A 25,351-nucleotide genomic window follows, 5' to 3' on the forward strand; every position below is an offset into this window, starting at 1 on the left:
CAGCTATTGTTTTTTTGTATCCTCTAGAGTCCTACTGCATTTTAATATGATAATTTAAACACTTGCTGCATTTGTTGTGTTTTTGCACAAATTACAGCATCAGAACCCATTAAGTGTACTTATTAATTAAACTGTAATTGGTGGGACTCACAAAGAATAGCTTTTCAGGAGAGAATAGCATCGTAATAACACAATGAAAAGGTTTAGGTGTGCTGGACTATGATCGAGAAAACTCCAATTGATTTAGAGACTAATCAAATTCCTAGATACTGTTAATCTGTTAATTGTGTATCAATTGTTTGATTATATGCAGGTAGAAGTTGTTAATTGGGGTCTTGAACATTTATAAGTAGACACTTACTGAGACTGGTGGAGGGTTTTGAGTGAGGAGCTGCATGTTTGTAATCCTTTTACTCTGTACAATGAATGTCAAACTGAGTAAAGATAGGCTCCAGCATTGTCCTTCCATAACAAGCTTTCTGGAGTTTAACAGATACTATTATTGCATTTAACTCACTCATTCTTATATCTGCTCTTTAAAACTTACTAAAAACCAATGGACCACATGGTCCAAAGATGAAGACAGCCAGCCCCAAGTCAGTTAGGTTCTTATTTTTTTTTTTAAATGCATGCTATCCTTCTTAATGACTCTTTGCATTTCTTTTTTTTTTGCAACTTGCATTACATTATTTATATTAACTAAAACAAAAATAGCAATTTCACATCTACAATTTTGTTCTTCTGTATCGCTACTGTTGTATTGCTATCAAATGAGTGAATATTAGTCGATAAGAAAATATGCAACACAAAAATCGATAACTAATCAGGTTTTCACTATTATCTGGAGCCATTTGCTTTCTTCGGAAGAAAAATAAAACTTTCCAATTTCTGCATTCATGGCGCCCCCCACCTCCCCAATCACATGGCGGGGGCGACATTGGCAAATCCGTTCACTGTATCACCAGTACGGAAGCAGATGCTGGCATCATTTTTAAAGGCTTCCAGCCCTGCAGACAGTTCAAAAAGGTGCAGAGTTCACCACTTCCCTATACACCAAATGCAAAGTTCACCCCTTCCCAACTTCCGTGGCACCAGCTTTCGCTGGAAGGGAAAGTGAAGGTGCTTGACTGACGTTCGTTGCACTGAGGATCGAGAACTGAAGGCAAGATCGCTGCAGTTTACACATGCAAATGTGTTATTTAAATATGCCATGTCGGTCCAGTCGCAGAGAGTTTCCCCCCCAACCCCCCCGCTGGGAGGTTCGGGCCCGACAATCCCAGCATTGGGTTCCGCTGTTGTTCCAATTTTCCAGCCCGTCCCGCCACCACCACGGAACCAGACGTCAGGCTGGGAACAAAATCCAGCCCAATATTTCTCGGCAAATGGATGACACAACGATCAGTTTCTAGGCTCCTGTTCAACCCCTCACCTTGTGCCCCAATGGAGATCAGAATCATGCCAAAATTATATAGAACCATAGAAAAGTTACAGCACAGAAGGAAGCCATTCAGCCCATCATCTCAGCATAGGCTGAAAAAAAAACAGCCATCCAACATAATCCCACCTTCCAGCACCTGGTCCATAACACCTTGAAGGTTAAAGCACTTCAGGTGCATGTCCAGGTACTTTTTAAAGGAGTTGAGGGTTTCTGCCATCGATTCGGGCAGTGAATTCCAGACACCCATTACCCTCTAGGTGAAAAAGTTTTTCCTCATGTCCCCTCTAATCCTTCTACCAATCACCTTAAATCTGTGCCCCGCTAGGGGAAACAGGTTCTTCCTGTCTACTCTATCTTGGCCCCTCATAATTTTGCACACCTCAATTAAGTCACCTCTCAGCCCCCTCTGTTCTAAGGAAAACAACCCTAGCCGGTCCAATCCTTCCTCATAGCTGCAATTTTTAAGCCCTGGCAACACTCTTGTAAATCTCCTCTGTACTCTCTCCAGAGAGATTATGTCTTTCCTGTAATGTGGTGACCAGAACTGTACGCAATACTCCAGCTGTGGCCTAACTAGTGTTTTATAAAGTTCCAGCATCGCATCCCTGCTTTTGTATTCTACACCTCAGCCAAATCAGTGTTCACCAATTTGATAGCAATACAGCAATACACTAAAAATTTTAGATATGAAATTGTTAATCATTTTTTGTTAATACGGATAACAATGTATTAGATTAGATTAGATTAGAGATACAGCACTGAAACAGGCCCTTCGGCCCACCGAGTCTGTGCCGACCATCAACCACCCATTTATACTAATCCTACATTAATCCCATATTCCTACCAAACATCCCCACCTGTCCCTGTATTTCCCTACCACCTACCTATACTAGTGACAATTTATAGTGGCCAATTTACCTACCAACCTGCAAGTCTTTTGGCTTGTGGGAGGAAACCGGAGCACCCGGAGAAAACCCACGCAGACACAGGGAGAACTTGCAAACTCCACACAGGCAGTACCCAGAATCGAACCCGGGTCCCTGGAGCTGTGAGGCTGCGGTGCTAACCACTGTGCCACTGTGCCGCAGGTTTTATTTTAAAAGAAAACGAGAAGAATCCAAGTCAACTATTTGGTATAATATCTACATTTGGGGTAGTGTAAAATATACTGGGAAGTCTCCAATGGCTAAAATGTATACATTTTCCAGCCATGCAAAATTTCAAATAATTGCGGTATCAATGTTTTCCGCTAAACACCATTGATATGCTTTCGATACGTGTGGAAGGTAATGCCCAGTGACAATGTTTGGTGGAAAATATAGCTGGTGTAAGATGAGGTTTACCGCTACATTAAATCCCTGCAGCAAACAACAAATGCTTCAAAATTACATAGGTTACATTTAGTCAATATGACTATGGCAAGATATGATACACATTGCGCATATTTAAGCTGGAATTGATGAACCAAAGGAGATGCTCAGCACTTAAAAATTTTCCATTCTTCTTAAAGTTTATATATTGTAAATATTTAGGGGTATCAGCAAATCATAAGTTGAAGACTGATATGCCATTACAGTGCACAAACACAATGCCCATAGACAAAGTCTGAGCAGTTCTTGGTTTTGGAAACTTTGTTTCTTTTCTCAGGTCAAGGAGAGCACTGAATTGGTGTAATTTGCACAGTTCACATGAAGTGTTATTAAAAATATATGAAGCCAATTTTGGCAGCCACACTAAACTGCAATAAGTACAGTAAAAATCATATATAGGGAGTCAGTAAGGTTAAAAATATAGAAATACTGCCATCAGCATTTTAGTGCTGCTTCATCAATGACCTTCCTTCAATCATAAGGTCAGAAGTGGGGATGTTCGCACGGATGATTGAACAATGTTCAGCACCATTCGTGACTCCTCAGATACTGAAGCAGTCCGTGTAGAAATGCAACAAGACCTGGACAATATCCAGGTTTGGGCTTATAAGTGGCAAGTAACATTCACGCCACACAAGTGCCAGGCAATGACCATCTCCAACAAGAGAGAATCTAACCATCTCCCCTTGATATTCAACAGCAATACCATCGCTGAATCCCCCACTATCAACATCCTAGGGGTTACCATTGACCAGAAACTGAACTGGAGTAGCCATATAAATACCATGGCTACAAGAGCAGGTCAGAGGCTAGTAACTCACCTCCTGACTCCCCAAAGCCTGTCCACCATCTACAAGGTGGAAGTCAGGAGTGTGATGGTATACTCTCCACTTGCCTGGATGGGTGCAGCTCCAACAACACTCAAGAAGCTCGACACCATCCAGGACAAAGCAGCCCGCTTGATTGGCACCCCATCTACAAACATTCACTCCCTCCACCACCGACACACAGTGGCAGCAGTGTGTACCATCTACAAGATGCACTGCAGCAATGCACCAAGGCTCCTTAGACAGCACCTTCCAAACCCACGACCTCTACCAACTAGAAGGACAAGGGCAGCAAATACATGGGAACACCACCACCTGCAAGTTCCCCTCCAAGTCACACACCATCCTGACTTGGAACTATATCGCCGTTCCTTCACTGTCACTGGGTCAAAATCCTGGAACTCCCTTTCTAACAGCACTGTGGGTGTACCTACCCCACATAGACTGCAGCGGTTCAGGAAGGCAGCTCACCACCACCTTCTCAAGGGCAATTAGGGATGGGCAATAAATGCTGGCCTGGCCAGCGTTGCCCACATCCCATGAATGAATTTTTAAAAAGTAACAGTGTTGGAAAGGTGTTAACTTGAAGAGTGATGTGCAAAGGCGTCTATGGAAGACATTAGTGGAAAAAAGTGACAATAGGAAGATAACTGAAAGGAGAACAAAGGACAAAATTTCTGGGGTCCAGTCAATCTTGCTATGATCAACTGACAGCAACACAGAATACTATGGCAGCCTTCAAAATAATGTAAAATCCATCTCAGGTAAAGCTTGAAGGAATTCAATAAAACAGGTCTTACTTTTTGATTTCATCCTCCACAGAACTGACACCATGTACTTGAGGATTGAGAATTTTATGAGTTGCACTTCCAAAATCACACAGTACATAGTTTCCAGTATCACTTAACAAAATATTTTCAACCTGAAAAAAAACAGTGACAGACACGAAGAAAATGTTATTAGAAACTGACTATTGTTATTATAGTAAAAAAAAGGCAAACCAGCAAGGCCAGCTCAATTCTCAAAATGAATTTAGAGATTTACCTACCTTGTAATGTCTATTTTTCAAATGAAAATATCTTCTACTATAATTTAGTGCAGGCCAATAAGATAATTGTGGAGACAATATTCATCGAACATGTCTGACAATCAAGTTATGAGATTAACCACATGGTACTCCTTTCCACATCATATTTATAGGACACTTACCATGGGCACTGTCAGTTCAGAAACAAAGACACTCAACAGCGTCCAAAAAGTACTAACTCAAATAAACAGACTATAAACATAATTCATCTTGCAAAAAGATAGATGGGCACAGTGTGTGGCTTGCCTGCATTCAAATAAAGACCCAATTATTCTCACTTTTTCATTCCATACCTCTGCATTCCATCTGTAGTCTACTAAGAAAAGGAGTGAGCTAGATACCTGCATTTGAAATAGATCTCCAACAACTTATATTTATATAGCACCGTTAATGTAACAAAATGTCCTTAGACACTTCACAGGAGCATTATAAAGCAAAATATGACACCAAGCCATATAAGGAGATATTAGATCAGATGACCAAAAGTTTGCTCAAAGAGGTAGGTTTTAAGGAACATCTTAAAGGAGACTAGCAATGTACAGAGGTGGAGAGGTAGAGGAGAGTTCCAAAGATTAAGGTCTAGGCAACCGATGGCAAGGCCACCAATGGTGGAGTACTTAAAATTGGGGATGCTCAAGAGGCCTGAATTAGACAAGCGTAAATATCTCAGCAGGTTGTGAAGCTGGAGGAGATGAGAGAGATAGGCAGGAACAAGGCCATGGAGTGATTTGAAAAAGTGATTTAACAAGGATGAGAATTTTAAAATCAAGATGTTGCTTGACTGGGAGTCAATGTAAGTCAGCGAACACAAGGGTGATAGGTGAACGGGACTTGGTGCAAGTTAAGACATGGGCAGCAGTAGAATGTGGAAGGCCAGCCAGGTATAGGTGCAACAGTCGAGTCTAGAAGTAAAAAACATGTGTGTTACAGACAGGTGGGAGAAGGTTTGGGTGACTTCCACTTTCCACCTCTCAATTGACCACAGATAGTGTTTTAGTTCCTGAGTGTTTTAAGGGTCAAATAAACCACAGGTTTTCTCCTTAAAAAGATAACCATTTAACAATACCCGAAAATTTTTGCAACCTCTATCACACACGCACAAAGATAGGGATTAGAGGATAGCATGCATTTAAGTACAATTGTTGTAAAAACAGTTCACTTTTAAACCCTCTTAGTGCTCCAAGAGGGAATTTTAACAGCATTGCTGGCCTGATGTTCCTTTTCTTGGCTTACTGATATATTGCAAACTCCTTTAATTAAGACTCGAAGTTGGTAGACAATCTTGTTAAAATTTCTCAGGTGGGGAAGTTTCAAGGTCACCTTTGCAGTCTCTGCCTGGGTGGTCTAAAGATGTTGCAGGCAGGATCCTCTTCATGGCTGGAATGAAATCCCTCCGCTCCTGGCTTTCTGACTGCCTTTCAGAGACATCTCTATCTTTTTAAGAAAACCCCTCATCGAGTTGGGTTTTGGTCAGGTGACCACAGATGGTCTCCCCTGGTGTTGGGTCTAAATTTTACGAGCCCCTCGACACCGTGGGTCACGGCACGGGGTCTGGTAAAATGCTGCAGGGAGGGGCCTGCCTCAACCCACGACATCGAGAATGGCCCGCCGCATATTACCGGTGGTGGGGGGGACCTCAGTGCAGCACACCCCCCACCCCCGCCAGGTGGCGGGCCCTTCATCTCCATATTAAAATGAGCCCTAATGACATTCAAATTAACTTACCTGCAGGCGGCAGCCGTCCCACTTTGATATTATGGCCGCCACGCACCTTCGGAACTTCAGAGTGTGTTCTGGGCGAGAACCTGGTGGGTGGGGGGGAAGCAATAGAATTTTCAGGGCAGGAGAGGTGGAGGAGCAGGGAAATCAATTTTAATTGGATATGGGGGTGGTGGGAAGGGGTTGAAGGGCAAAAGATTGAAGGCTGGGGGGGAAAGTTCAGGTCTTTGTAAAATCAATGGATGGTCATTTCAGGCAATTAAGTGACCATTGGGGTGTTGGGGAAGGGCCTCCATCTCCTAATTATTTATTAAAAACATATTAGGTGCAATCCATCTTTAAAAATTTAAATGTGTGTTAAGGGCTTAAAGCCCTTTAAAAATGGCGCCGGACGCCATTGCTGGGGACGAGGCAGTCGCCCCCTTACGTCACCGGGGGCAGCCGCTCCACCCCCTCTATTTAAATGAGCCCCACGCATCCGGGTGGGATGCACACCATTTTTAGAGTACGCCACTGCAAACTGCAGTGCACTCATAAAATTCAGCCCAATGTCTTTTAATGCTTTGCCACTGTTACACAATGGGTTTGGATGTGGCTTATCTTGATAAAGCAGTGTTATTTCCCACCTATTATCTTGGCTTTGAATCTGGATTTGCCCTGTCTGAGAAGGTCTTTGTTGGTACAATTTTTGAAGGCAGGAACCATTTAGCATTGAATGGCCTGTTTAGCATCTTAATGTGCCTTCCTCAGAACTAGTCCAGTTGTGATGACGGTTTAGTCTCCAACAGTCCCAATGTCTATTTACAGTACAGGAGATGGTCCCTGACCTCTTACTCCATCTTATCTGCAGCAAAATGTGTCCATTTTTGGTAGTTTAATTCACTAGTTCATTTTTTATAATTTATAATTGCTCCTGGTCACTATTTTCATAACCGGTCCTTGTGCGAGCATGACACATGAATGAGAATTTCAGCATCAGATGAGCTAAGACAGGGATTAAGTAATACAGGTGGAAATAGGAGGTCTTAGCAATGGCACGAATATGTGGTTGAAAGCTCTTCTTGGGGTCAAATGTGACACTATGGTTGCCAACAGACGAGTTTAATCTCAGACTATTGCAGGGAGAGGAATGGAGTCGGTCGTTCGAGAGCAGAGGCTGGAGCAGGGACCAAAAACAATGGCTTCAGTCTTCCCAATATTTAATTGGAGGAAGTTTCTGCTCATCCAGTACTGGATGTCAGATAAACCATCTGATAAGTTAGCAACACTGGAGGGGTTGAGAGAGGTGGTGGTGAGGTAGAGCTGGGCAGTCAGCATACATGTGAAAACTAACACAGTGCTTTCAGATGATGTCACCGAGGGGCAGCATGTAGATGAGAAATAGGAGGGGGCCAACGATCCTTGGGGCCACCTGAGGTAACAATGCAGGAGCAGGAAGAGAAGCCATTGCAAGTGATTCTCTGGATGTGAATGGAACCAGGCGAGAGCAAAAGGCAAATTCCATTCAGCAGAGAGCTTCAAACAAAAACAATTGTCACTGGGGTAGGTTCAAACAAGGATTTAACTTGGATTTTGTTAGAGAAATGATAAGTGTTGCCGTGCTGCACATGATGTAACTGCTTCATTTTCTTTTATGCGGTTTCTCCTTTACAATTTTGTTCTATTTTTTCTGCCTAAATATCTGATTCATATTTTCTAGTTATTTTTTTATTTTTCTCCCATCTGCTGTCCTTAACTACTGTTTATGTTCTCTTCCAGTTAAGTTTTAATTCTGGCCACACCAACCACTCCAATAACCCCCAAACATTTGTTGAATTATCAAAAAGATATTTAGAAAAGTAATTAGAACAGTAGACACACCACTGTCAACACAATGTGCTAACTCAAATAAAAGGCAAGCAGAATGATCGTATAACCAGAACTACATACAGTCACAGAAGCTATGCTAAGGCTTTACCCTGCACTGAACTGACCACATTTAAGAATAATTTGTTAAGGCTATCAAGCCACCAACAGAAATTATGGCCGTGATTTTACTGAGTTCCCGGCTGCATGGCAGGGGGCCGGGGTTACTGGAAAACTGTTCCGGCAGGGGCCCGCCTTGGAGCCCGACGCCAGGAGTGCTGGGCCCGATCTTCCCACCGGCAGCAAGGCTCCGTGGCGGACGGGACCCAATTAACATATTTAAATTAACAAAATGAATACATTTAAATAAAACCAACAGTGATCTTACATTCGGGCTGTGATCTTCTCAGCAGCAGCCCGCACTCACACACCTTCACTTTCCCGTCCAGGGAAAACCGACTCCACTGTGGTCGGGTAAGGGGGAGCTTAAGATTTTTAGTGCAGTGGGTTGGTGGGGAAACGGGCTCTAATGCAAATTACTAGTGTAGGGGAGGGTGGGAAGGTAAGACCTCTGCACTTTGGTTTGCGGGGGGGTGGGTCAAGTGTTGAAGGCAAGTGTTTCTGGGAGGGGGGAGAGAAAGAGGGCAAATGTTGAATTTAATTGTTATTGGGGGGAGGCAATAGATTTATCGGCAGTACATTGGGGTAGGGGGAACCGCCCTTTAAAAATGGCACTGCGCACAGGTGGCTGGCGCCATCGCTGGCGGAGAGCCCATCCACTCCACATGATTAGGGGGAGGTAGCCCAACCGGCTCATTATCCTGGGTCACCCAGAGGAAGATCATGGCGGCATGGCAACATGTGCCAGTGCGTGCGGGCTGCCATTTTTTTCGCCCATCGCCACACCTGGCAATGGGAGAAGGAATTTCAGCCCTATATGTGGAATGGAAAAGACACACAAAACAGAGCAGTATGTAAAGGGGATGAGATATGGAAAAAGGTCGTAGCTCAACAATCAGGAAATATAATGGCTATGGGGCCCTCTATAGTATATAAAATAATGTCCCAGACAACATGCATCTGTTAAGAATCCTCTTCTCACCCTTCAACTTAAAAAATGTTTGCACCATAAATTGCTGGAGGCAAGTGCTAATAATGGCACAACAGGACTGACAAGGTATCTGGGGCCTTGGTGAATGATGGAACCAATAATCCTATCCCTTTAAAAAATTAGATTTAAGATTGAGAAAGAAACAGGAATAAGAGGGGGAAATAGGCTTATAGAGTCAGTTATACAGCACAGAAACAGGCCCTTCGGCCCATCACGTCTGTGCCAGCCATACAGCACCCAACTATTCTAATCCCATATTCCTGCACTTGGCCCGTAGCCTTCGTTTGATTAGATTAGATTAGATTAGATTAGAGATACAGCACTGAAACAGGCCCTTCGGCCCGAGTCTGTGCCGAATATCAACCACCCATTTATACTAATCCTACACTAATCCCATATTCCTACCAAACTTCCCCACCTGTCCCTATATTTCCCTACCACCTACCTATACTAGTGACAATTTATAATGGCCAATTTACCTATCAACCTGCAAGTCTTTTGGCTTGGTTTATTTACAAGCAACTTAGGAACAGAATGAGAAGAGGGAATGAAAGATTGGATTGATAGAGACAGAAAGGAAAAGATGAAAAAAATTAAATTTCGAAAACCTCCAGCAACAATTTAGCACTAGAAAGAATGAGTGAGACTCCACTTTCAATTGTTACCTCACTGGGCTAGAGAGATTGAGTGGCATTGCAGGAACATAAAAGTCACTGGATAAGGGAAAAAAAAGGAGGCGTATGGCATATTCAGAGTGCTGAAAACAGCAGAGGCCCTAAGGAGTATAGAAAGTTGAAGGGAGTACTTAAAAAAGTAATAGGAGAGCGCAGAGGGGCCATTAAACATCACTAGCAGACAAGATAAAGGAAAATCCCAAGGCGTTTTTGAGTATGTTAGGGGCAAGAGGATAACCAGGGATCATAGAGGCAATGTGTGTGGAGCCAGAGAACATAGGGGAGGTTTTGAACGATTACATTTCACCTGTGTTCACTCTGGAGAGGGACGATGTAGGCGGAGTGATCAGGGAGAGGGACTGTGAAATACTTGATCAAATTAGCATTGTAATATGTCCATGGTTGATCTTCAGCCTCAACTCAACGGCTCACTCCCCATATCCCTTAATTCCCTGACACACCAAAGAATCTTTCTATCTCAGCCTTAAATATATTCAATGATGGATCATCCACAACCCTCAGGGATAGAGAATTTCAAAAAAGATTCACAACTTTGAGTGAAAAAATGTTTCCTCACCTTAGTCCTAAATTACCCCTTATCCTGAGACTGTGTCCTGTGTTCGAGATTTCCCAGCCAGGGGAAACAACCTCTCTGTGTCTACCCCATCAAGCCCCTCTGAATCTTCTCTGTTTCAATGAGATCACCTCTCATTCTTCTAAACTCCAGACAGCAGAGGCCCAATTTACTCAGCCTTTCATCCTAGGACAATACTCACTGGTGAACCTTTGATGTATTGCCTCCCATGCAAGTATATTCTTTATTAAATCTGAAGGCCAAAACCGTGCACTGTACTACAGGTGTGGTCTCACCAAAGCCCTATACAATTGTAACCAAGATTTTCTTTTTCTTGTACTCCAATCTCCTACCAATAAAGGCCAACATGCCATTTGTGTTCCTAATTGCTTGATGTATCTGCACGCTAACTTTGTGTTCCTTGCACAAGTACACCCATTGGTAGGATGTGACAAGTGGCGTTCCTCAGCGACATGTGCCGAGGTCTCGGCTTTCACTAGATCATCGATCATGACGATGGAAGAGAGCCGTGTACCCAAGTTTTCTGACAGCACTAAGTTAAAAGTGGCATAGTAAGTAGTGCAGATGAGAGCAGGAAGTTGCAAACGGACGTCGATAGATTAAATAAACAAAGTGATTCCCAACAACGCAGCGGCCCACTGACGTCAGACTGCGCCAAGCTGCGCACATGCACAGCTACATCTTGCCAGGACTAAGTGGCGCATGCGCGGGGTGACATCATCACGCAGCGCCGTCATCGCGTATCCGCGCCTGGCCCATCTTCGCGTATGTGCGATAAAGCGTCGTCGGGTATCCAGCCCCCCACTCGGCTGGAGGAAGCGGCTGAATGGGAGACTTTGAGGCTGGAGCTCTCCCCTCTCGGCAACTCACTCCAGGCCTCAACGCTTCCTCCCCTCAGCCGCTCGCTTCAAGCCCTTACAAGACATTGACATTTTTAAAAGAGAACTGCAGGTGTGATTTAAATTTACATATTCAACAAAAGAATGAAGCCCTCTTCCACCCGACCCCCAATGACCTAACAAGATATGTATTTCCCTCTCCCACCCCACTGAAAAAACTTTTTTGCCGGTCCCAAACTTTCACCCCCAAACTTGGATATCTTTGCCCTTCAACCCCTTCTCACCATCCCATCAGCCAATAATAACAGTTTTCCCCACTTCCCATCCTCCACCGCCCTGAAAATTTCACTCCTCCCCCCTCCCCACCAGTGTCACGCCCGGAGATCCGAAGGCATGGAACATCCGGCCACCAGTTGGAATATGGTTGTGGGACAGCTGTCGCTACAAGGGAAGTCGTTAATTTAAATACGTTAATGAAGTTTCTCACCGAGTGGCTGGGGCACCCCGAGGTCCCACTGCCGCCAGTAAAATGGGGCAGGCCCTTCCCGCCGTCGAGGCCCATGACGGGCCACTCCCAGAGATGTTTTACGCCACCACCCCCCTCACCACGGCCCCCAATGTCAGGGGCTTGTAAAATTTAGCCTAGTATCATGCTCTAGCGCTTCAGGATTTGCTTCAACAAAATTAAAAATATTCCATCAAGAAATGCCATATCCACAATACCACACAAACCCTCACAGAAACACAGGGCCATTGATATCCATTGGTCAGTTCCAATCTCTGGGACTCTGGATAATACCTCATACTACTCTATTGGAACCCTCCATTCTCCCCATCTACAATCCAGTCCCCTTTTAAGGTTTAAAAAATATTCACTGATGGGATGTGGGACTTGCTGGCAAGTCCAATATTTATTACCCATTCCTAATTGCCCTTAAAAAGATGGATGTGGCTGCTGCAATCCAAGCGGTGAACAGTGAAGATTGTGCCACAGTTCTGTTAGGGAGGGAGTTCCAGGATTTTGACCCAGCAACAGTGAAAAAACAGCAACAAATTTCCAAGTCATGATGGTGTGTAACTTGGAGGGAAACTGGCAGGTGGTCGTGTTCCCATGCATCCACTGCCCTTGTTCTTCTAGGCGGTAGAGGTCACAGGTTTGGAAAGTGCTGTCAAGGGAGCCTTGGTGAGTTGCTGCAGGTTTGCCAGTGGTGGAGAGAGTGAAAGTTGAAGGTAGTGGATGGGATGCTGATAAAGCAGGTTGCTTTGTCCTGGATGGTGTCGAGCTTCTTGAATGTTGCTGGAGCTGCACACATTCAGGCTAGTGGAGAGTATTCCATCACACTCCTGACTTGTGCCTTGTAGATAGTGGATAGGCTTTGGGGAGTGAGGTGAATTACTTGCTGCAGAATTCCCATCCTCTGACCTGCTCTTGTAGCCGCCAGTATTCTGGTCCAGTTAAGTTTTTGGTCAATGGCAACCCTCCCCTAGGATGTTGATGGTGGAGAATTCAGTGATGGCAATGCTGTTCAATGTCAAGGGGAGGTGGTTAGATTCTCTCTTGTTGAAGATGGTCATTCTCTGGCACTTGTGCGGCATGCATGTTACTTGTCACTTATCAGCCCAAGCCCGAAATGTTGTCCAGGTCTTGTTGAATGTAGGCACGGACTGTTTCGTTATCTGAGGAGTTGGGAATGGTATTGAACACTGTGCAATCATCAGTGAATATCCCCATTTCTACCCTTATGATGGAGGGAAGGTCAATGATGAAATAGCTGAAGATGGTTTGGCCTAAGATGATTAGTTTCCAACAACCACAACCATCTTCCTTAATGCTAGGTATGACTCCAGCCCCTGGAGAGCTTTCCCTCAATTCCCATTGACTTCAATTTTACTAGGCTTCCTTGATGCCACACTTGGTCAAATGCAGCCTTGATAACAATGGCACTCACCCTCACGTCGCCTCTGAAATTCAGCTCCTTTGTCCACGTTTGGACCAAAGCTTTTTGAGGTCTGGAACCAAGTGGTTCTGGCAGAACCCAAACTGAGCATCACTGAGCTGAGTAAGTGCCACTCGGCAGCACAGTCGATGACACGTTCCATCGTATCACTGAAAATTGAGACTACAGTAAGGATTTTGTCAGAAGGAAGGAAGACTTGAGTTTGCAAAGTGCTTTTCATAACCATCAGGCGTCTCAAAGTGCTTTACAGCCAATGAAGCACTTTTTAAGTGTAGTCACTGTTGTAATGTAGGAAACGAGGCAACCAATTTGCAGACAGCAAGCTCCCACAAACAGCAATGTAATAATGACCAGATAATCAGTTTATGTGATGTTGATTGAGAGATAAATATTTTGACCAGGACACTGGAAATAAATCCCCTGCTCTTCTTTGAATAGTGCCAAGGGATCTTTTACATCCACTTAAGGGGGCAGGCTAGGCCTCGAATCAACATCTCATCCGACAATGGCACCTCCAACAGTCCAGCACTTCCCCAGAACTGCACTTGAGTGTCAGCCTTGGTTTTAGTGCTTAAGTCCTGTGTGGCACTATCACTGTACTAAATTCAGTGGGAACTGAACCTGGATCCTTGCGACTCAGAGACAAGAGTGCTACCAATTAAGCCATGGCTGACACATGCTAGGGCCCACAACCTTGGCTGATCCAGTGCACTCAACTGTTTTTCTGGTATCATGTGAAGTAAATTGAATTGGTTGATGTCTAGCACCTGTAATGCTACGGATCTCAGGAAGAGGCAATGATGGATCATCCATTCAACACTTCTGGCAGGAGATGGCTCCCAAAGCTTCAGCCTTGTCCTTTGTATCCACATGCTGGGCTCCACAATCATGGAGGATGGGGATGTTCGTGTAGCCTTCTCCTCCTGATAGTTTTTTAATTGTCCACCACTATTCATGACTGGATGTGGCAGGACTTGGATCTGATCTGTTGGTTATGGGATCACATAGTTCTGCCTACAGCATGCTACTTCCGCTGTTTGGCATGCATGGAGTTCTGTGTTGTAGCTTCACCAGGTTGGCACCTCATTTTTTGGCATGCTCCTGGCATGCTCTCCTATACTCTTCATTGAACAAAGGTTGATCCTCTGGCTTGTTGGCAATGGTAGATTAAGGGATATGCCAGGGCATGAGGTGTTGGAATACAATTCTACTGCTGTTGCTGATGGCCCACAGCACTTCATGGATGCTCAGTTTTGAGCTTCTAGACACGTTCTGAATTTAGTACAGTGGTAGTGCCACACATGATAGAGGGTGCTCACAGTGTGAAGACAAGACTTCATCTCCAAAAGGACTGTGAGGTGGTAACACCTATAAATACTGTCATGGATGGATGCATCTGCAACAGGTAGATAGGTGAGGATGAGGTTAAGTAGGTTTTTCTTGCGCACTGCTTCTTTCACCACCTGCCGCAGGCCCAGTCCGGCAGATATGTCCTTCAGGACTTGGCTAGCTCGTTCAGTAATGGTGCTACAGAGACTGTCAGCAAATGGTGACAAAGATACGGACGATGTGGCTTGAAGCAGTCCAAGACACCTGGTTGCACTCTAAGTAGAGGTCAAGATATGGAGCCCCATCCAAATTCATAGGTGTTCGTGTAGCCTCCTTCTCCAGATAGTTTTTTTTAATTGTCCACCACCATTCATGACTGGATGTGGCAGGACTTGGATCTGATCTGTTGGTTATAGAGCACAGCTATCAGCTGAGAACACAGAAGAGGTGTCATGCACGAATTGGACAAACAGCTCATTTCAGAGGTTGGGTGCAGTGTTTTGTGATGGGGGTGGGGGTTGGGGGGGGGGGTGTAGTGGGTGGCAAAGAGGAGAATGGCAACATTAACTCAAGAAGGAAGGGGAGAAGAGTGCTAATTTAAAGTGGAGTAGGGAGGAGAGAAGGCACATGTACCTGTGCAGAATAGGTTCCAGGGCAAATAATGCAAAAGAAAATCAGGCTGATATAGAAGATATAGAAAGGAAGCACAATAGTATAGAAAATTTGAGAGGAGGTATGAAAAAAAGACTAGCAGGTAACAAAGGAAAGAAATCAGTAAAGAACTTCATAACCATATAAGAAGTAAAAAAAATTGGACTGATTAGACATCTAAAAGAACATGTTATGGAAGATACTAAATTAATATTTTGTCTCCATTTTCACAAAGAAATGCGAAAGTTGGAATGAATACGTACAAGACGTGGAGGAGCCTGTAAGCTTCTGGAGTTCATAAACGTAGGATAAAATTAATGCTCAATTCTAGAAAGATACCAACAGGCACCGTAGATATGCAAAAGGCAATTCATAGCTTACAAATTTGTGTTTTCCAAGTAAATAATAGAGTATTGCTGAAGGTAATGCAGTGGATATTATATAGAAATTTTCAAAAAGCATTTGTTTGGCAAGTTGCATCTTTCAAAAAAAAAAATCAATAAAAATTAAGGGATGTGGTATTAAAGGCAGTGCAGCAGCATGGACAAGAGGCTTTAAGGACAAAAAACAGTCATGGTTAACAGATGTTTTTGGGCTAAAAGGATGCAGTTTCCCCTTAAGTTCAGTAGATGATCAGTGAGGGAGCGAAAACAAGTGTTTTGCATGGGTATAAAATTATCTTCACTTGGGTATGAGGGCACAAAATCAAAATTGACAGGTGAAACAGAAGTAGATAACATGGTTAACAGTGAAAAGGACTGTAAGCAACCTCAGGGGGACATAAGTAGTTTCAGCAGGTGTCAGATAAAACAATATGAAGGATCATTTTGGAAGAATGAGAGAATATACAGACTAAATGGTAATACTTCAATAGAATACAGCAGAGAGATGTAGTGTCTTAGAAACATAACTTTTTAACAGGATAGCAAATTGATAAACCTATATAAACAACAGAATCCCAAGTCTTAAAAAGAGGGATAAAGTACAAAAGCAAAGGGGTAATACTAAGCCTTTGCAAATCCATAGTTAAGCCATGACAGAATGTTTTGCCAATTATGGACACCTTCATTTAGAAAGGTAGAATACAGTAGCCAGTTTTGGGCACAATACTTTAGAAAGACTGTTATGGCCATAAAGGGGAACAGAAAAGATTCATCAAGGTGATACCAGGAATGAGAGCAACAGACCAAGTGAAAGCGCAAGCAGGAGGTCCAATAGAACATTTCAAAATTAGGACAGATTTTGACTACTAAAAAAATTCCCAAGTTCAGTAATTTAATAACTAGAGGTAGTAAGTTGAAGGTCAACAAAGGAAGAAAAGGTTAGAAATAAAAACAGAAAGTGCTGGAAATACTCAGCAGGTCAGGCAGCATCTGTGGAGAGAGAAGCAGAGTTAACATTTCAGGTCTGTGACCTTTCATCAAAATGGATCTGTTATGTTGATAAAGTTGCTAGGCCCTAGCAGATATTCATTATCACACCAAGACTTATTTTTTTCCTCCAGTTTTCTGCATTTACTCTTTTCTCGCAGGCACTCATGTTCGGATATACTCTAAGGATGCCAGAAACCCTATAGTGCCTTTCCCAAATGACTACTCTTCATGTGTGAACCTCAATGAGTGTTAGTGAGTTATTTGATGACAAAGTTACCACAGCCAAGCCTAATCCTGTCTGAGTGTTCAGTAAACCCAGTTAAAAGTGAACGGTAACGAACTGGAAGAATCCTTACAGCATTTGTCCCTCCTTAGCTTTGGGACCACTGAAGCCAACGATAGGACCACTATTAATATCCTGGTTCCAATCAACTAATTTAGTACATAAGGATTGAACCCAAAGCCTTCTTGAACTCTATAGTTCAGCAGTACACCAGGTGATACATTTCGCTAATGAGGCCCAAAGTTACAACTCTCAGCTCTAAAATAAGTCAAAGTGTTGATTGTATTGATTGTTACAACAGTAAATACTGTTATTTCATAAATACATATGTTCACTCTGTCCACCAGTATGTACCATCTACAAGACGCACGCAGCAACTCACCAAGGCTTCTACAACAGTACTTCCAAACCCGCAACCTCTACCACCCAGAAGGGCAAGGGAAGCAGGTGCATGGATGCAAGATTCCCTCCAAGTCACACACCATCCTGACTCAAAAATATACAATATATATTACTCATTGTTGCTGGGTCAAATTTTTGGAACTCCCCAACAATTCTGTAGGTGTACCCACATCACATTGTGTGCAGCTGTTCAAGAAAGTGGTTTAGCACCACCTTAACAGCAATAAATGCTGTCCTTGCCAGTGATGTTCACATCCCATGAACAAATATTAAAAAAATTGTTTTTACACTGCCATAACATAATTGGTTTCCCACTTTAACAATGTAGCAATGATGAGAACTTTACACTAGTACATTCTGCGAAACTCATTAGTATTGCAACAATATGCAGCACCTCTACCTCACTTTCTTACCTTCAGATCTCTGTGAATGATTGGGGTTTTGCACTGATGCAGCCTTGCAACTGCCTCACAGGTATCGCAGAAAATTTGCAGAACTTCTGTTTCAGCAAAACCCGTCTGCAATCTCTGGTTCATTTGGTTCACCACTTGTCCCGCTGTCAAATAAACAATGTACAAAAAACTAGTTTCAATTTCAGAACAGTAGGACAAAGCATCATGGCATAGTTACAGGTTCAAGACATAACCGGAGTTCGAAAAGATCTTTGGACAAGCAAAACAAGAAACTACACAGAGTTAAACTTTATTTTAGCACACTGCTCATCATGTAAAATTCCTATGCATTAAAGTCTGCAAACTATTTCCCAATTCTGAAATGCTTGATTCTGACACTTCAGTGACCTAAACTGGAGGGCATTTGATTTCCAGTACTGGTACACCTTGCCTCAATGAGCACAAGACTGCAATAAAAAGTGTAGATGTTTTAAAAGTGCTAAAGGCTGTACTTTGCACATAGAACATTACTTCTGCCCCACCCTAACTGTCTTTCTTTTTTCTTAAAGTTTGAATAATACAAGAAAAATAACAATCACAGTATTTCCCCTTCTTTTTTAATGCCTTTGGCCACATATTTGCCAAAGGAAAAAAGTAGTCACTGTAAATCTTGTGCAACCCAGACAGTAGAGTGGTTGAAGCCATTTGATTGTGGGGGGCAGTGTTTTGGATGCATTACATTCAGTTGTTGAACCTTCACACCCACTTCAGAACCAGGATTCTGAATCTGCACAGTTCACTGACTAACGTAGGTCCAAGCCAGTTTGGAGTTCTGACAACTCAAAGTTTGAAGATTAGCTTCCCAAAGAAAAATCAGTATATGAATTTGGCATCTGTTTGCACTAATAAAAATAGTTACAAATTCAACAAAAATCCAACAGACTCCTTGGCGAGTGGAGGCTACGTATTAGTTCAGTCACTTGGATTCTCATGAGATAGTTCAGTTCAAAAGGCACAGCCAAGGTAATTAAAGAAAATATAGTGAACCTCATAATACTTGTGTGCATCATAAAGTTTTACAAAACATTTCACAGGCAGGCAACTTAAATTAACACTCTTACCTCGGCAATATTCCATTAGAATAAGCACTTCCCAAACATTATCACTGATCGATGTAATGCCACAATCCAAGTAACCCACAATATTTTTATGGCCTGAGAGTTCTTTCTAAGAGAAAAGCAATAAGAGCTGGTTGTAAGAACATATCGTAGAAAATGCTTAACCATGTTAACCAGGTTAAGCACTTATGTTCAAGTTGATAATACTTATTGCTGTAGACAGTACCATAATCTAATGGGTTAACATTTATCTCCTCACAACTGAGATCATTGCTCAAAACCAGCACAAAGTGATGAGCTGATGTTTCTTTGACCTGTTTTAAAGGTTTTAAATGAAATGCGTTTGGGCACACTCAACCCACCCATTAGAAGCCACAGAATTACAATGAGTAATCTCATACAAAGATTTAAATTGCTAGAATAGTAAACAGTAAAATTCACAATGGAGATGCTCTTGAGGTTAAAATTGAAATAGATTGCTGGGTACTTCATTTTACATAAAAAGAGTCAGAGTTATACAGCACAGAAACAGGCCCTTCGGCCCATCGTGTCAGTGCCGGCCATCAAGCACCTATCCATTCTAATCCCATTTTCCAGCACTTGGCCCATAGCCTTATATTCTATGGCGTATCAAGTGCTCATCTAAATACTTCTTAAATGTCGTGAGGGTTCCTGCCTCTCCCACCCCTTCAGGCAGTGTATTCCAGATTCCAACCACCCTCAGGGTGAAAATATTTTTCCTCAAATCCCCTCTAAACCTCCTGCCCCTTACCTTCAATCTATGCTCCCTGGTTAGTGACCCCTCCGCTAAGGGAAAAAGTTTCTTCCTATCTATCCTATCAATGCCCCTCATAATTTTGTATACATCAATCAAGTCCCCCCTCAGCCTTCTCTACTCTAAGGTAAACAACCCTAGCCTATCCAGTCTCTCTACATAGCTGAAATACTCCAGTCCAGGCAACATCCTGGTGAATCTCCTCTGCACCCTCTCCAGTGCAATCACATCCTTCCTATAGTGCGGTGACCAGAACTGTACACAGTAGTCCAGCTGTGGCCTAACTAGCATTTTATACAGCTCCATCATAACCTCCCTGCTCTAATATTTTATGCTTTGGCTAATAAAGGCAAGTATCTCATATGCCTTCCTAACCACCTTATCTATCTGTGCTGCTGCCTTCAGTGATCTATGGACAAATACACCAAGGTCCCCCTGTACTTCCTAGGGTCCAACCAGCCACTGCATATTCCCTTGCCTTGTTAGTCCTCCCAAAATGCATCTCCTCACTCTTCTCAGGATTAAATTCCATTTGCCACAGCTTCGCCCATCTATATTATCCTGTAATCTAAGGCTTTCCTCCTCAATATTTACGATACCCCAATTTTCATGTCACCTGCGACCTTACTGACCATATCTCCTATATTCATGTCTAAATCATTAATGTGCATTACAAACAAGGGTCCCAGCACCAATCCCTGTGGTACACCACTGGTCACAGGCTTCCACTCGCAAAAACAACCCTCAGCCTCCTGCCACTAAGCCAATTTTGGAACCAATTTGCCAAATTGCCCTGGATCCCATGGGCTTTTACCTTCTTAACCAATCTCCCAAGCGGGACTATCAAAAGCCTTACTGAAGTCCATGTAGACTACATCTACTGCTTTACCCTCATCTGCACATCTAGACACCTCCTCGAAAAATTCAAATCAAGTTTGTTAGACAAAATCTCCCCCTGACAAAGCCATGCTGACTATCCCTGATTAATCCCTGCCTCTCCAAGTGGAGATTAATCCTGTCCCTCAGAATTTTTTCCAATGGTTTCCCTACCACTGATGTTAGACTCACCAGCCTGTAATTACTTGGTTTATCCCTGCTACCCTTCTTGAATAATGGTACCACATTCGCTGTCCTCCAGTCCTCTGGTACCTTTCCTGTGGCCAGAGAGGATTTGAAAAATTTGTGTCAGAGCCCCTGCTATCTCCTCCCTTGCCTCACATAACAGCCTGAGATACATCTCATCAGGGATTTAAATACATCTCATCAGGGATAAATCTCATTGGATTTATCCAATTTTAAGCCTACTAAAACAGCTAATACTTCCTCCTTTTCAATGCTAATTTGTTCAAGTATATCACAATCCCCCTCCCTGATCTCTACACCTACATGATCCTTCTCCTCAGTAAACACGTTCAATGCTAGATTTGATTTAGGTGTGTTTCATGCTGCAGGAAATCCCCAAGATATTCTACTCTCTAGCACTGCAACCCCTCACCTTGTAGCGTACTAAAATACACCAAAAATATGAATTTGAAATTTAGCACAAGATGACATTGGCACAGAAATTGCTGGAGTGACATAAATTGGATTTTTTTTCTTCACTGTTCAAATCATATTTTTGTACCTTGCACTGCTGGAAATGCAAATTGAAATTGCACTGTCAATGGGGTATTTGGAACCTCCTGAACTGGGGTTCAATGGTTTATCGTCTTGGCCAATAAAATTAAAAGGATAGAGAAAGGAATTGAATGAATGATAGAGAAGGAAGTTGGGTCTATTAGCATTAAACTATAGGCAGAAAGAGAAAGAGGGAACAAAAAATTGGATTGAGAGAAAAAAAAGACAAAGGAAAATCAACAAAATGTTGAAAATGGCACCAAGTTGCGATTATTTTCTCAGCAATTTCTAGGGAATTAGATCTCTGTTGTGATTAGAGGCTACTTTCTTTCAGGAAGGATGAATAAGACAGGAGAGTTATCCCATGCCTCCCCTGACATAGCCTGGATGATAGCATAGAGCAATATTTGCCAGAGCCTGAAGCAAGCTGCCAAACCTCTTGACCAAGAATGGTTCATGGAATAGAAAGACAGAAACAATGCTTTTCAAAAGAATAAAATATCCTATTTAAAAGCAGAAATGCATTTCTGGAACTCTGTAGATCTATTCTACAAGAAGGTAATGCAGCAATTCACAACAGTACCATGAGCAGTAGTTAGCTTCAGGTGCGTAGTAATTGATTACTTTCTTTCTCTTTCCCATGTTGTCACCTTGTCCTGATGCTACAAAATGTTACACATTTACATATTAAACCAATGTTAGAGCAAGCTGTTTTTGATGAGGAAAATACCACCAAAAAACTTATATAGTTTATTCATAGTTTGACAAAACTTTGACTGGCAGTTATACAAAAAAAACGTAGGCTATTCAAAGATTACTGTAGAACTGTAATTATTTTGGGACCTAAAACAGCATTCAAAGACCTAATTTTAAAATTCTGCTCATCAACCTCGATATCAAAACTCTACCTATAATCAGCTCCTGAGAAGACCAAGTAGATTTAGTATATATGAAGATTTGAAAGTAGTCTTCTAGAATTCATCAGGAATTACAGTTTTGGTTCACCATTTATGCACCCAGAATCAAAATTTGCTTACCATAATAGTAACTTCCCTTTTGCAAATGTTCAGGTCGTGTGCATCATTAACATACATGCGTTTCAGGGCACAGCGTACTCCACTGTGAGTGCGAGCCAAGAAAACTATGGAGAATCCACCTATAACATATTTAAACAAAAGATTTTAATGCAACTCAAAGTAATTACTTCAGACAAAATACATTTCATGAACTACACAAATTTAAAAATTCTCACTCTGGTGTCCTACTTCGATAACATCCACATATGTTTTATTTGTTTTTATTACTTTGCTTTACATAGCAACAGGAAGTTTTAACTGTAGAATCCACTAGCCTCTTGTCCAGGTTTATAGGCATTAGTAAAAACCTCGTCTACAGCACAGAAACAGGAGCACCTCAATTTTCCAGTTAACGTTTAAACAAAACACATCTTGTGTGTAGTACCTTTAATTTATTTTATTTATTTAGAGATACAGCACTGAAACAGGCCCTTCGGCCCACCGAGTCTGTGCCGACCATCAACCACCCATTTATACTCACCCTATATTAATCCCATCACCCTCTCACATCCTCACCTTCCCTCAATTCCCCTACCACCTACTATACTAGGGGCAATTTATAATGGCCAATTTACCTATCAACCTGCAAGTCTTTGGCTGTGGGAGGAAACCGGAGCACCCGGCGAAAACCCACGCGGTCACAGGGAGAACTTGCAAACTCCGCACAGGCAGTACCCAGAATCGAACCCGGGTCACTGGAGCTGTGAGGCTGCGGTGCTAACCACTGCGCCACTGTGCCAACCCAATGTAATAAGATATCCCAAGGCACTTCATAGGAGCTTTATAAGACAATATTTGAGCAACATACAGATATTAGAGGTAGGTTTTAAGGAGTGTCTTAAAGGAGGAGAGGGGTGAAGAGGTTAAGGGTAGAATTCCAGATCTTGGGGGCCTTGGCAGCTGAAGGCAGACCTCCAATGGTCGACCGATTAAAATTGGGAATGCTCTAGAGACCAAAATTAGGGAACACTTTTCGAAGTTTGCTCGGAAGTTTTTTTTTCAGGATATATAACAAAATCAGTCAGTTAGTTTCTTAGTTTACAGCCACAACTCATTCCCATTCTCATGCTGGGGTTGGGTTTATAGGATTGAAACAACTGCTTATATGGGGGACAAACAACAATATGGACTGGTTGGACCAAACAGCAATTTACGTGTTGTAAATTTTGTATAATTCCTGCAAATCATGACCTAGTACTCCTCCATATTGATCTCTTGGAGGACACATGGAGGGGAACAAAATACAGAATTCACTCTTAGCAAGGAACTTCAATGTCCACCAAGAATGGTTCAGTCATACCGGGATGAATATTACACTGCCCCCAGCGGGTCGGATGGTGGCATGGGGGCGGCGTAAAAGTGAGCGGGAGGCTCCGGGAGGCCTTCCCGCCCCGCCTCTGGCCAACTTCACAGCAGTCGGGCCGGGGGGCTAACGGCCCGCCCACCCAAGGCCAATCAAGGCCTTTAAGCAGCCACCTAAGGGCCCTCACCCACCTCCATGGGTATTTTACCCATGGCAAGCGGGCATGCTGGGGACACGAAAGGCTGCCCAGCGATAGCTGCCAGCCTTTCCATGCGCCAGGGGCGGGGGCATTGCCGTGGCAGTCGGGCACAGGGTGCCCAATTAAGGGCCACCCCCACGACCCAGGACGTCCACCCTAGCCTCACCAGGGCACGACCAATACCCCTGGTGAGGCATGCCCAACGTACCTTCACTCCTGGCTGATTGGCTGACAGCTCACCGAGGCAGGACCTCCTCCCTCAAGCAGGTGGAAGTCCCACCTCGGGACAATTAAAGCCCAGGGACCCGTAAAATACGGGACAGATCCCCGGGCTAGGCGGAATCGGGTTCACCACCAACTTTTACGTCGGTGACGAATTCCTGTCCGATTAAGGTAAAATCCAGCCCATTACTAATGGAGCTAACCAAGTTTTGAACATAGCTGCCAGACTGGACCCGTGTCAGGTGGCAAGGGAACCAACACAAGGAAATAATCCTCTTGATTTCATCCTCACCACTGTATCCATCATAGTAATGTCCATTCATGAGCATTAGTAGGAGGCAGTATGACAAAGTGTCTTCTCCAGAGTGCGGACATCCTCCATTGTGCAGAGCGGTACTGCATAATCGCTGCATAAAGTGAGACAGCCAAAAGAGATCTAGCAGACCAAAACTGGACATCCATAAGGCACTGTAAGCCATCAGCAGAACTGTACACAGTAACAATCTGTAACGTTATGGCTTGGCATACCCCTCACTCCTCCAATATCAAGCTTGAAAACCAAACTTTGTTCACTGGAGTATGGTAGGTTATGCCATGAGCACTATGCATAGCTTATAATGTGGTTCCAACCTAGCAAAGCTACTACACACCTGCATGTTTACATTAAAAAAGCAGCCTATAGACAGAGCTGAGTGCTCCCCTAATCAAAACATTACATCCAAGCTCTGTAACTATACCACATCCAATCAAGAATGTTGATGGATAATGAAGCAATTAACAGGAGATGGCAGTTCCATGAACATCTGCAGCCTCAACCAGTTCGGTGCCTAGCTTGAATGCAACAGCCAAGGTAGAAGTGAGTCCAAGTGTTTTCAGCCAGATGCGTCAAATAGGCGATCCTATACTGCCTCCTTCAGAGGTCTCCATTGTAGATGCCAGCATCCTGTTCACTCCACGTGACACATCAGCTGAATGCAATGAACACAGTAAAGGCTACAGGTGTCAACACTATCTTGACTACGGAACTAAAGGAATGTGCGCCAAAATTGGTCACACCACCAAGTCAAACAGTTGCAGTACAGAGATGACTCTGGCATCTAGCCAGCAATGTACAAGATTGTTCAGTTGATGTCCTATCCACATGAAAT

General features: G+C 43.2%; 1 protein-coding gene across 6 annotated transcripts in view; it reads right to left on the bottom strand.

Annotated features, from left to right (window-relative positions):
- The window catches only part of bmp2k (BMP2 inducible kinase), a 181,983-nt gene that overhangs the window by 65,996 nt on the left and 90,636 nt on the right, over window positions 1–25,351 (bottom strand). For 3 of the 6 annotated variants that reach the window (XM_068038981.1, XM_068038971.1, XM_068038968.1), the window contains exons 2-5: window positions 22,441–22,559; window positions 19,015–19,120; window positions 17,915–18,057; window positions 4,436–4,557 (exon numbers count right to left, since the gene is read on the bottom strand). In XM_068038981.1, coding sequence (XP_067895082.1) covers window positions 4,436–4,557; window positions 17,915–18,057; window positions 19,015–19,120; window positions 22,441–22,559 — 490 coding nt within the window. Of the gene's footprint in view, window positions 1–4,435; window positions 4,558–6,447; window positions 6,528–12,423; window positions 15,149–17,914; window positions 18,058–19,014; window positions 19,121–22,440; window positions 22,560–25,351 lie in introns of those variants that run through there. The other 3 variants (XM_068038991.1, XM_068038998.1, XM_068039009.1) reach the window with 3 other exon arrangements.

This window comes from Heterodontus francisci, chromosome 1 (genome assembly GCF_036365525.1).
Source record: "Heterodontus francisci isolate sHetFra1 chromosome 1, sHetFra1.hap1, whole genome shotgun sequence".
Classification (NCBI taxonomy): Eukaryota; Metazoa; Chordata; class Chondrichthyes; order Heterodontiformes; family Heterodontidae; genus Heterodontus; species Heterodontus francisci.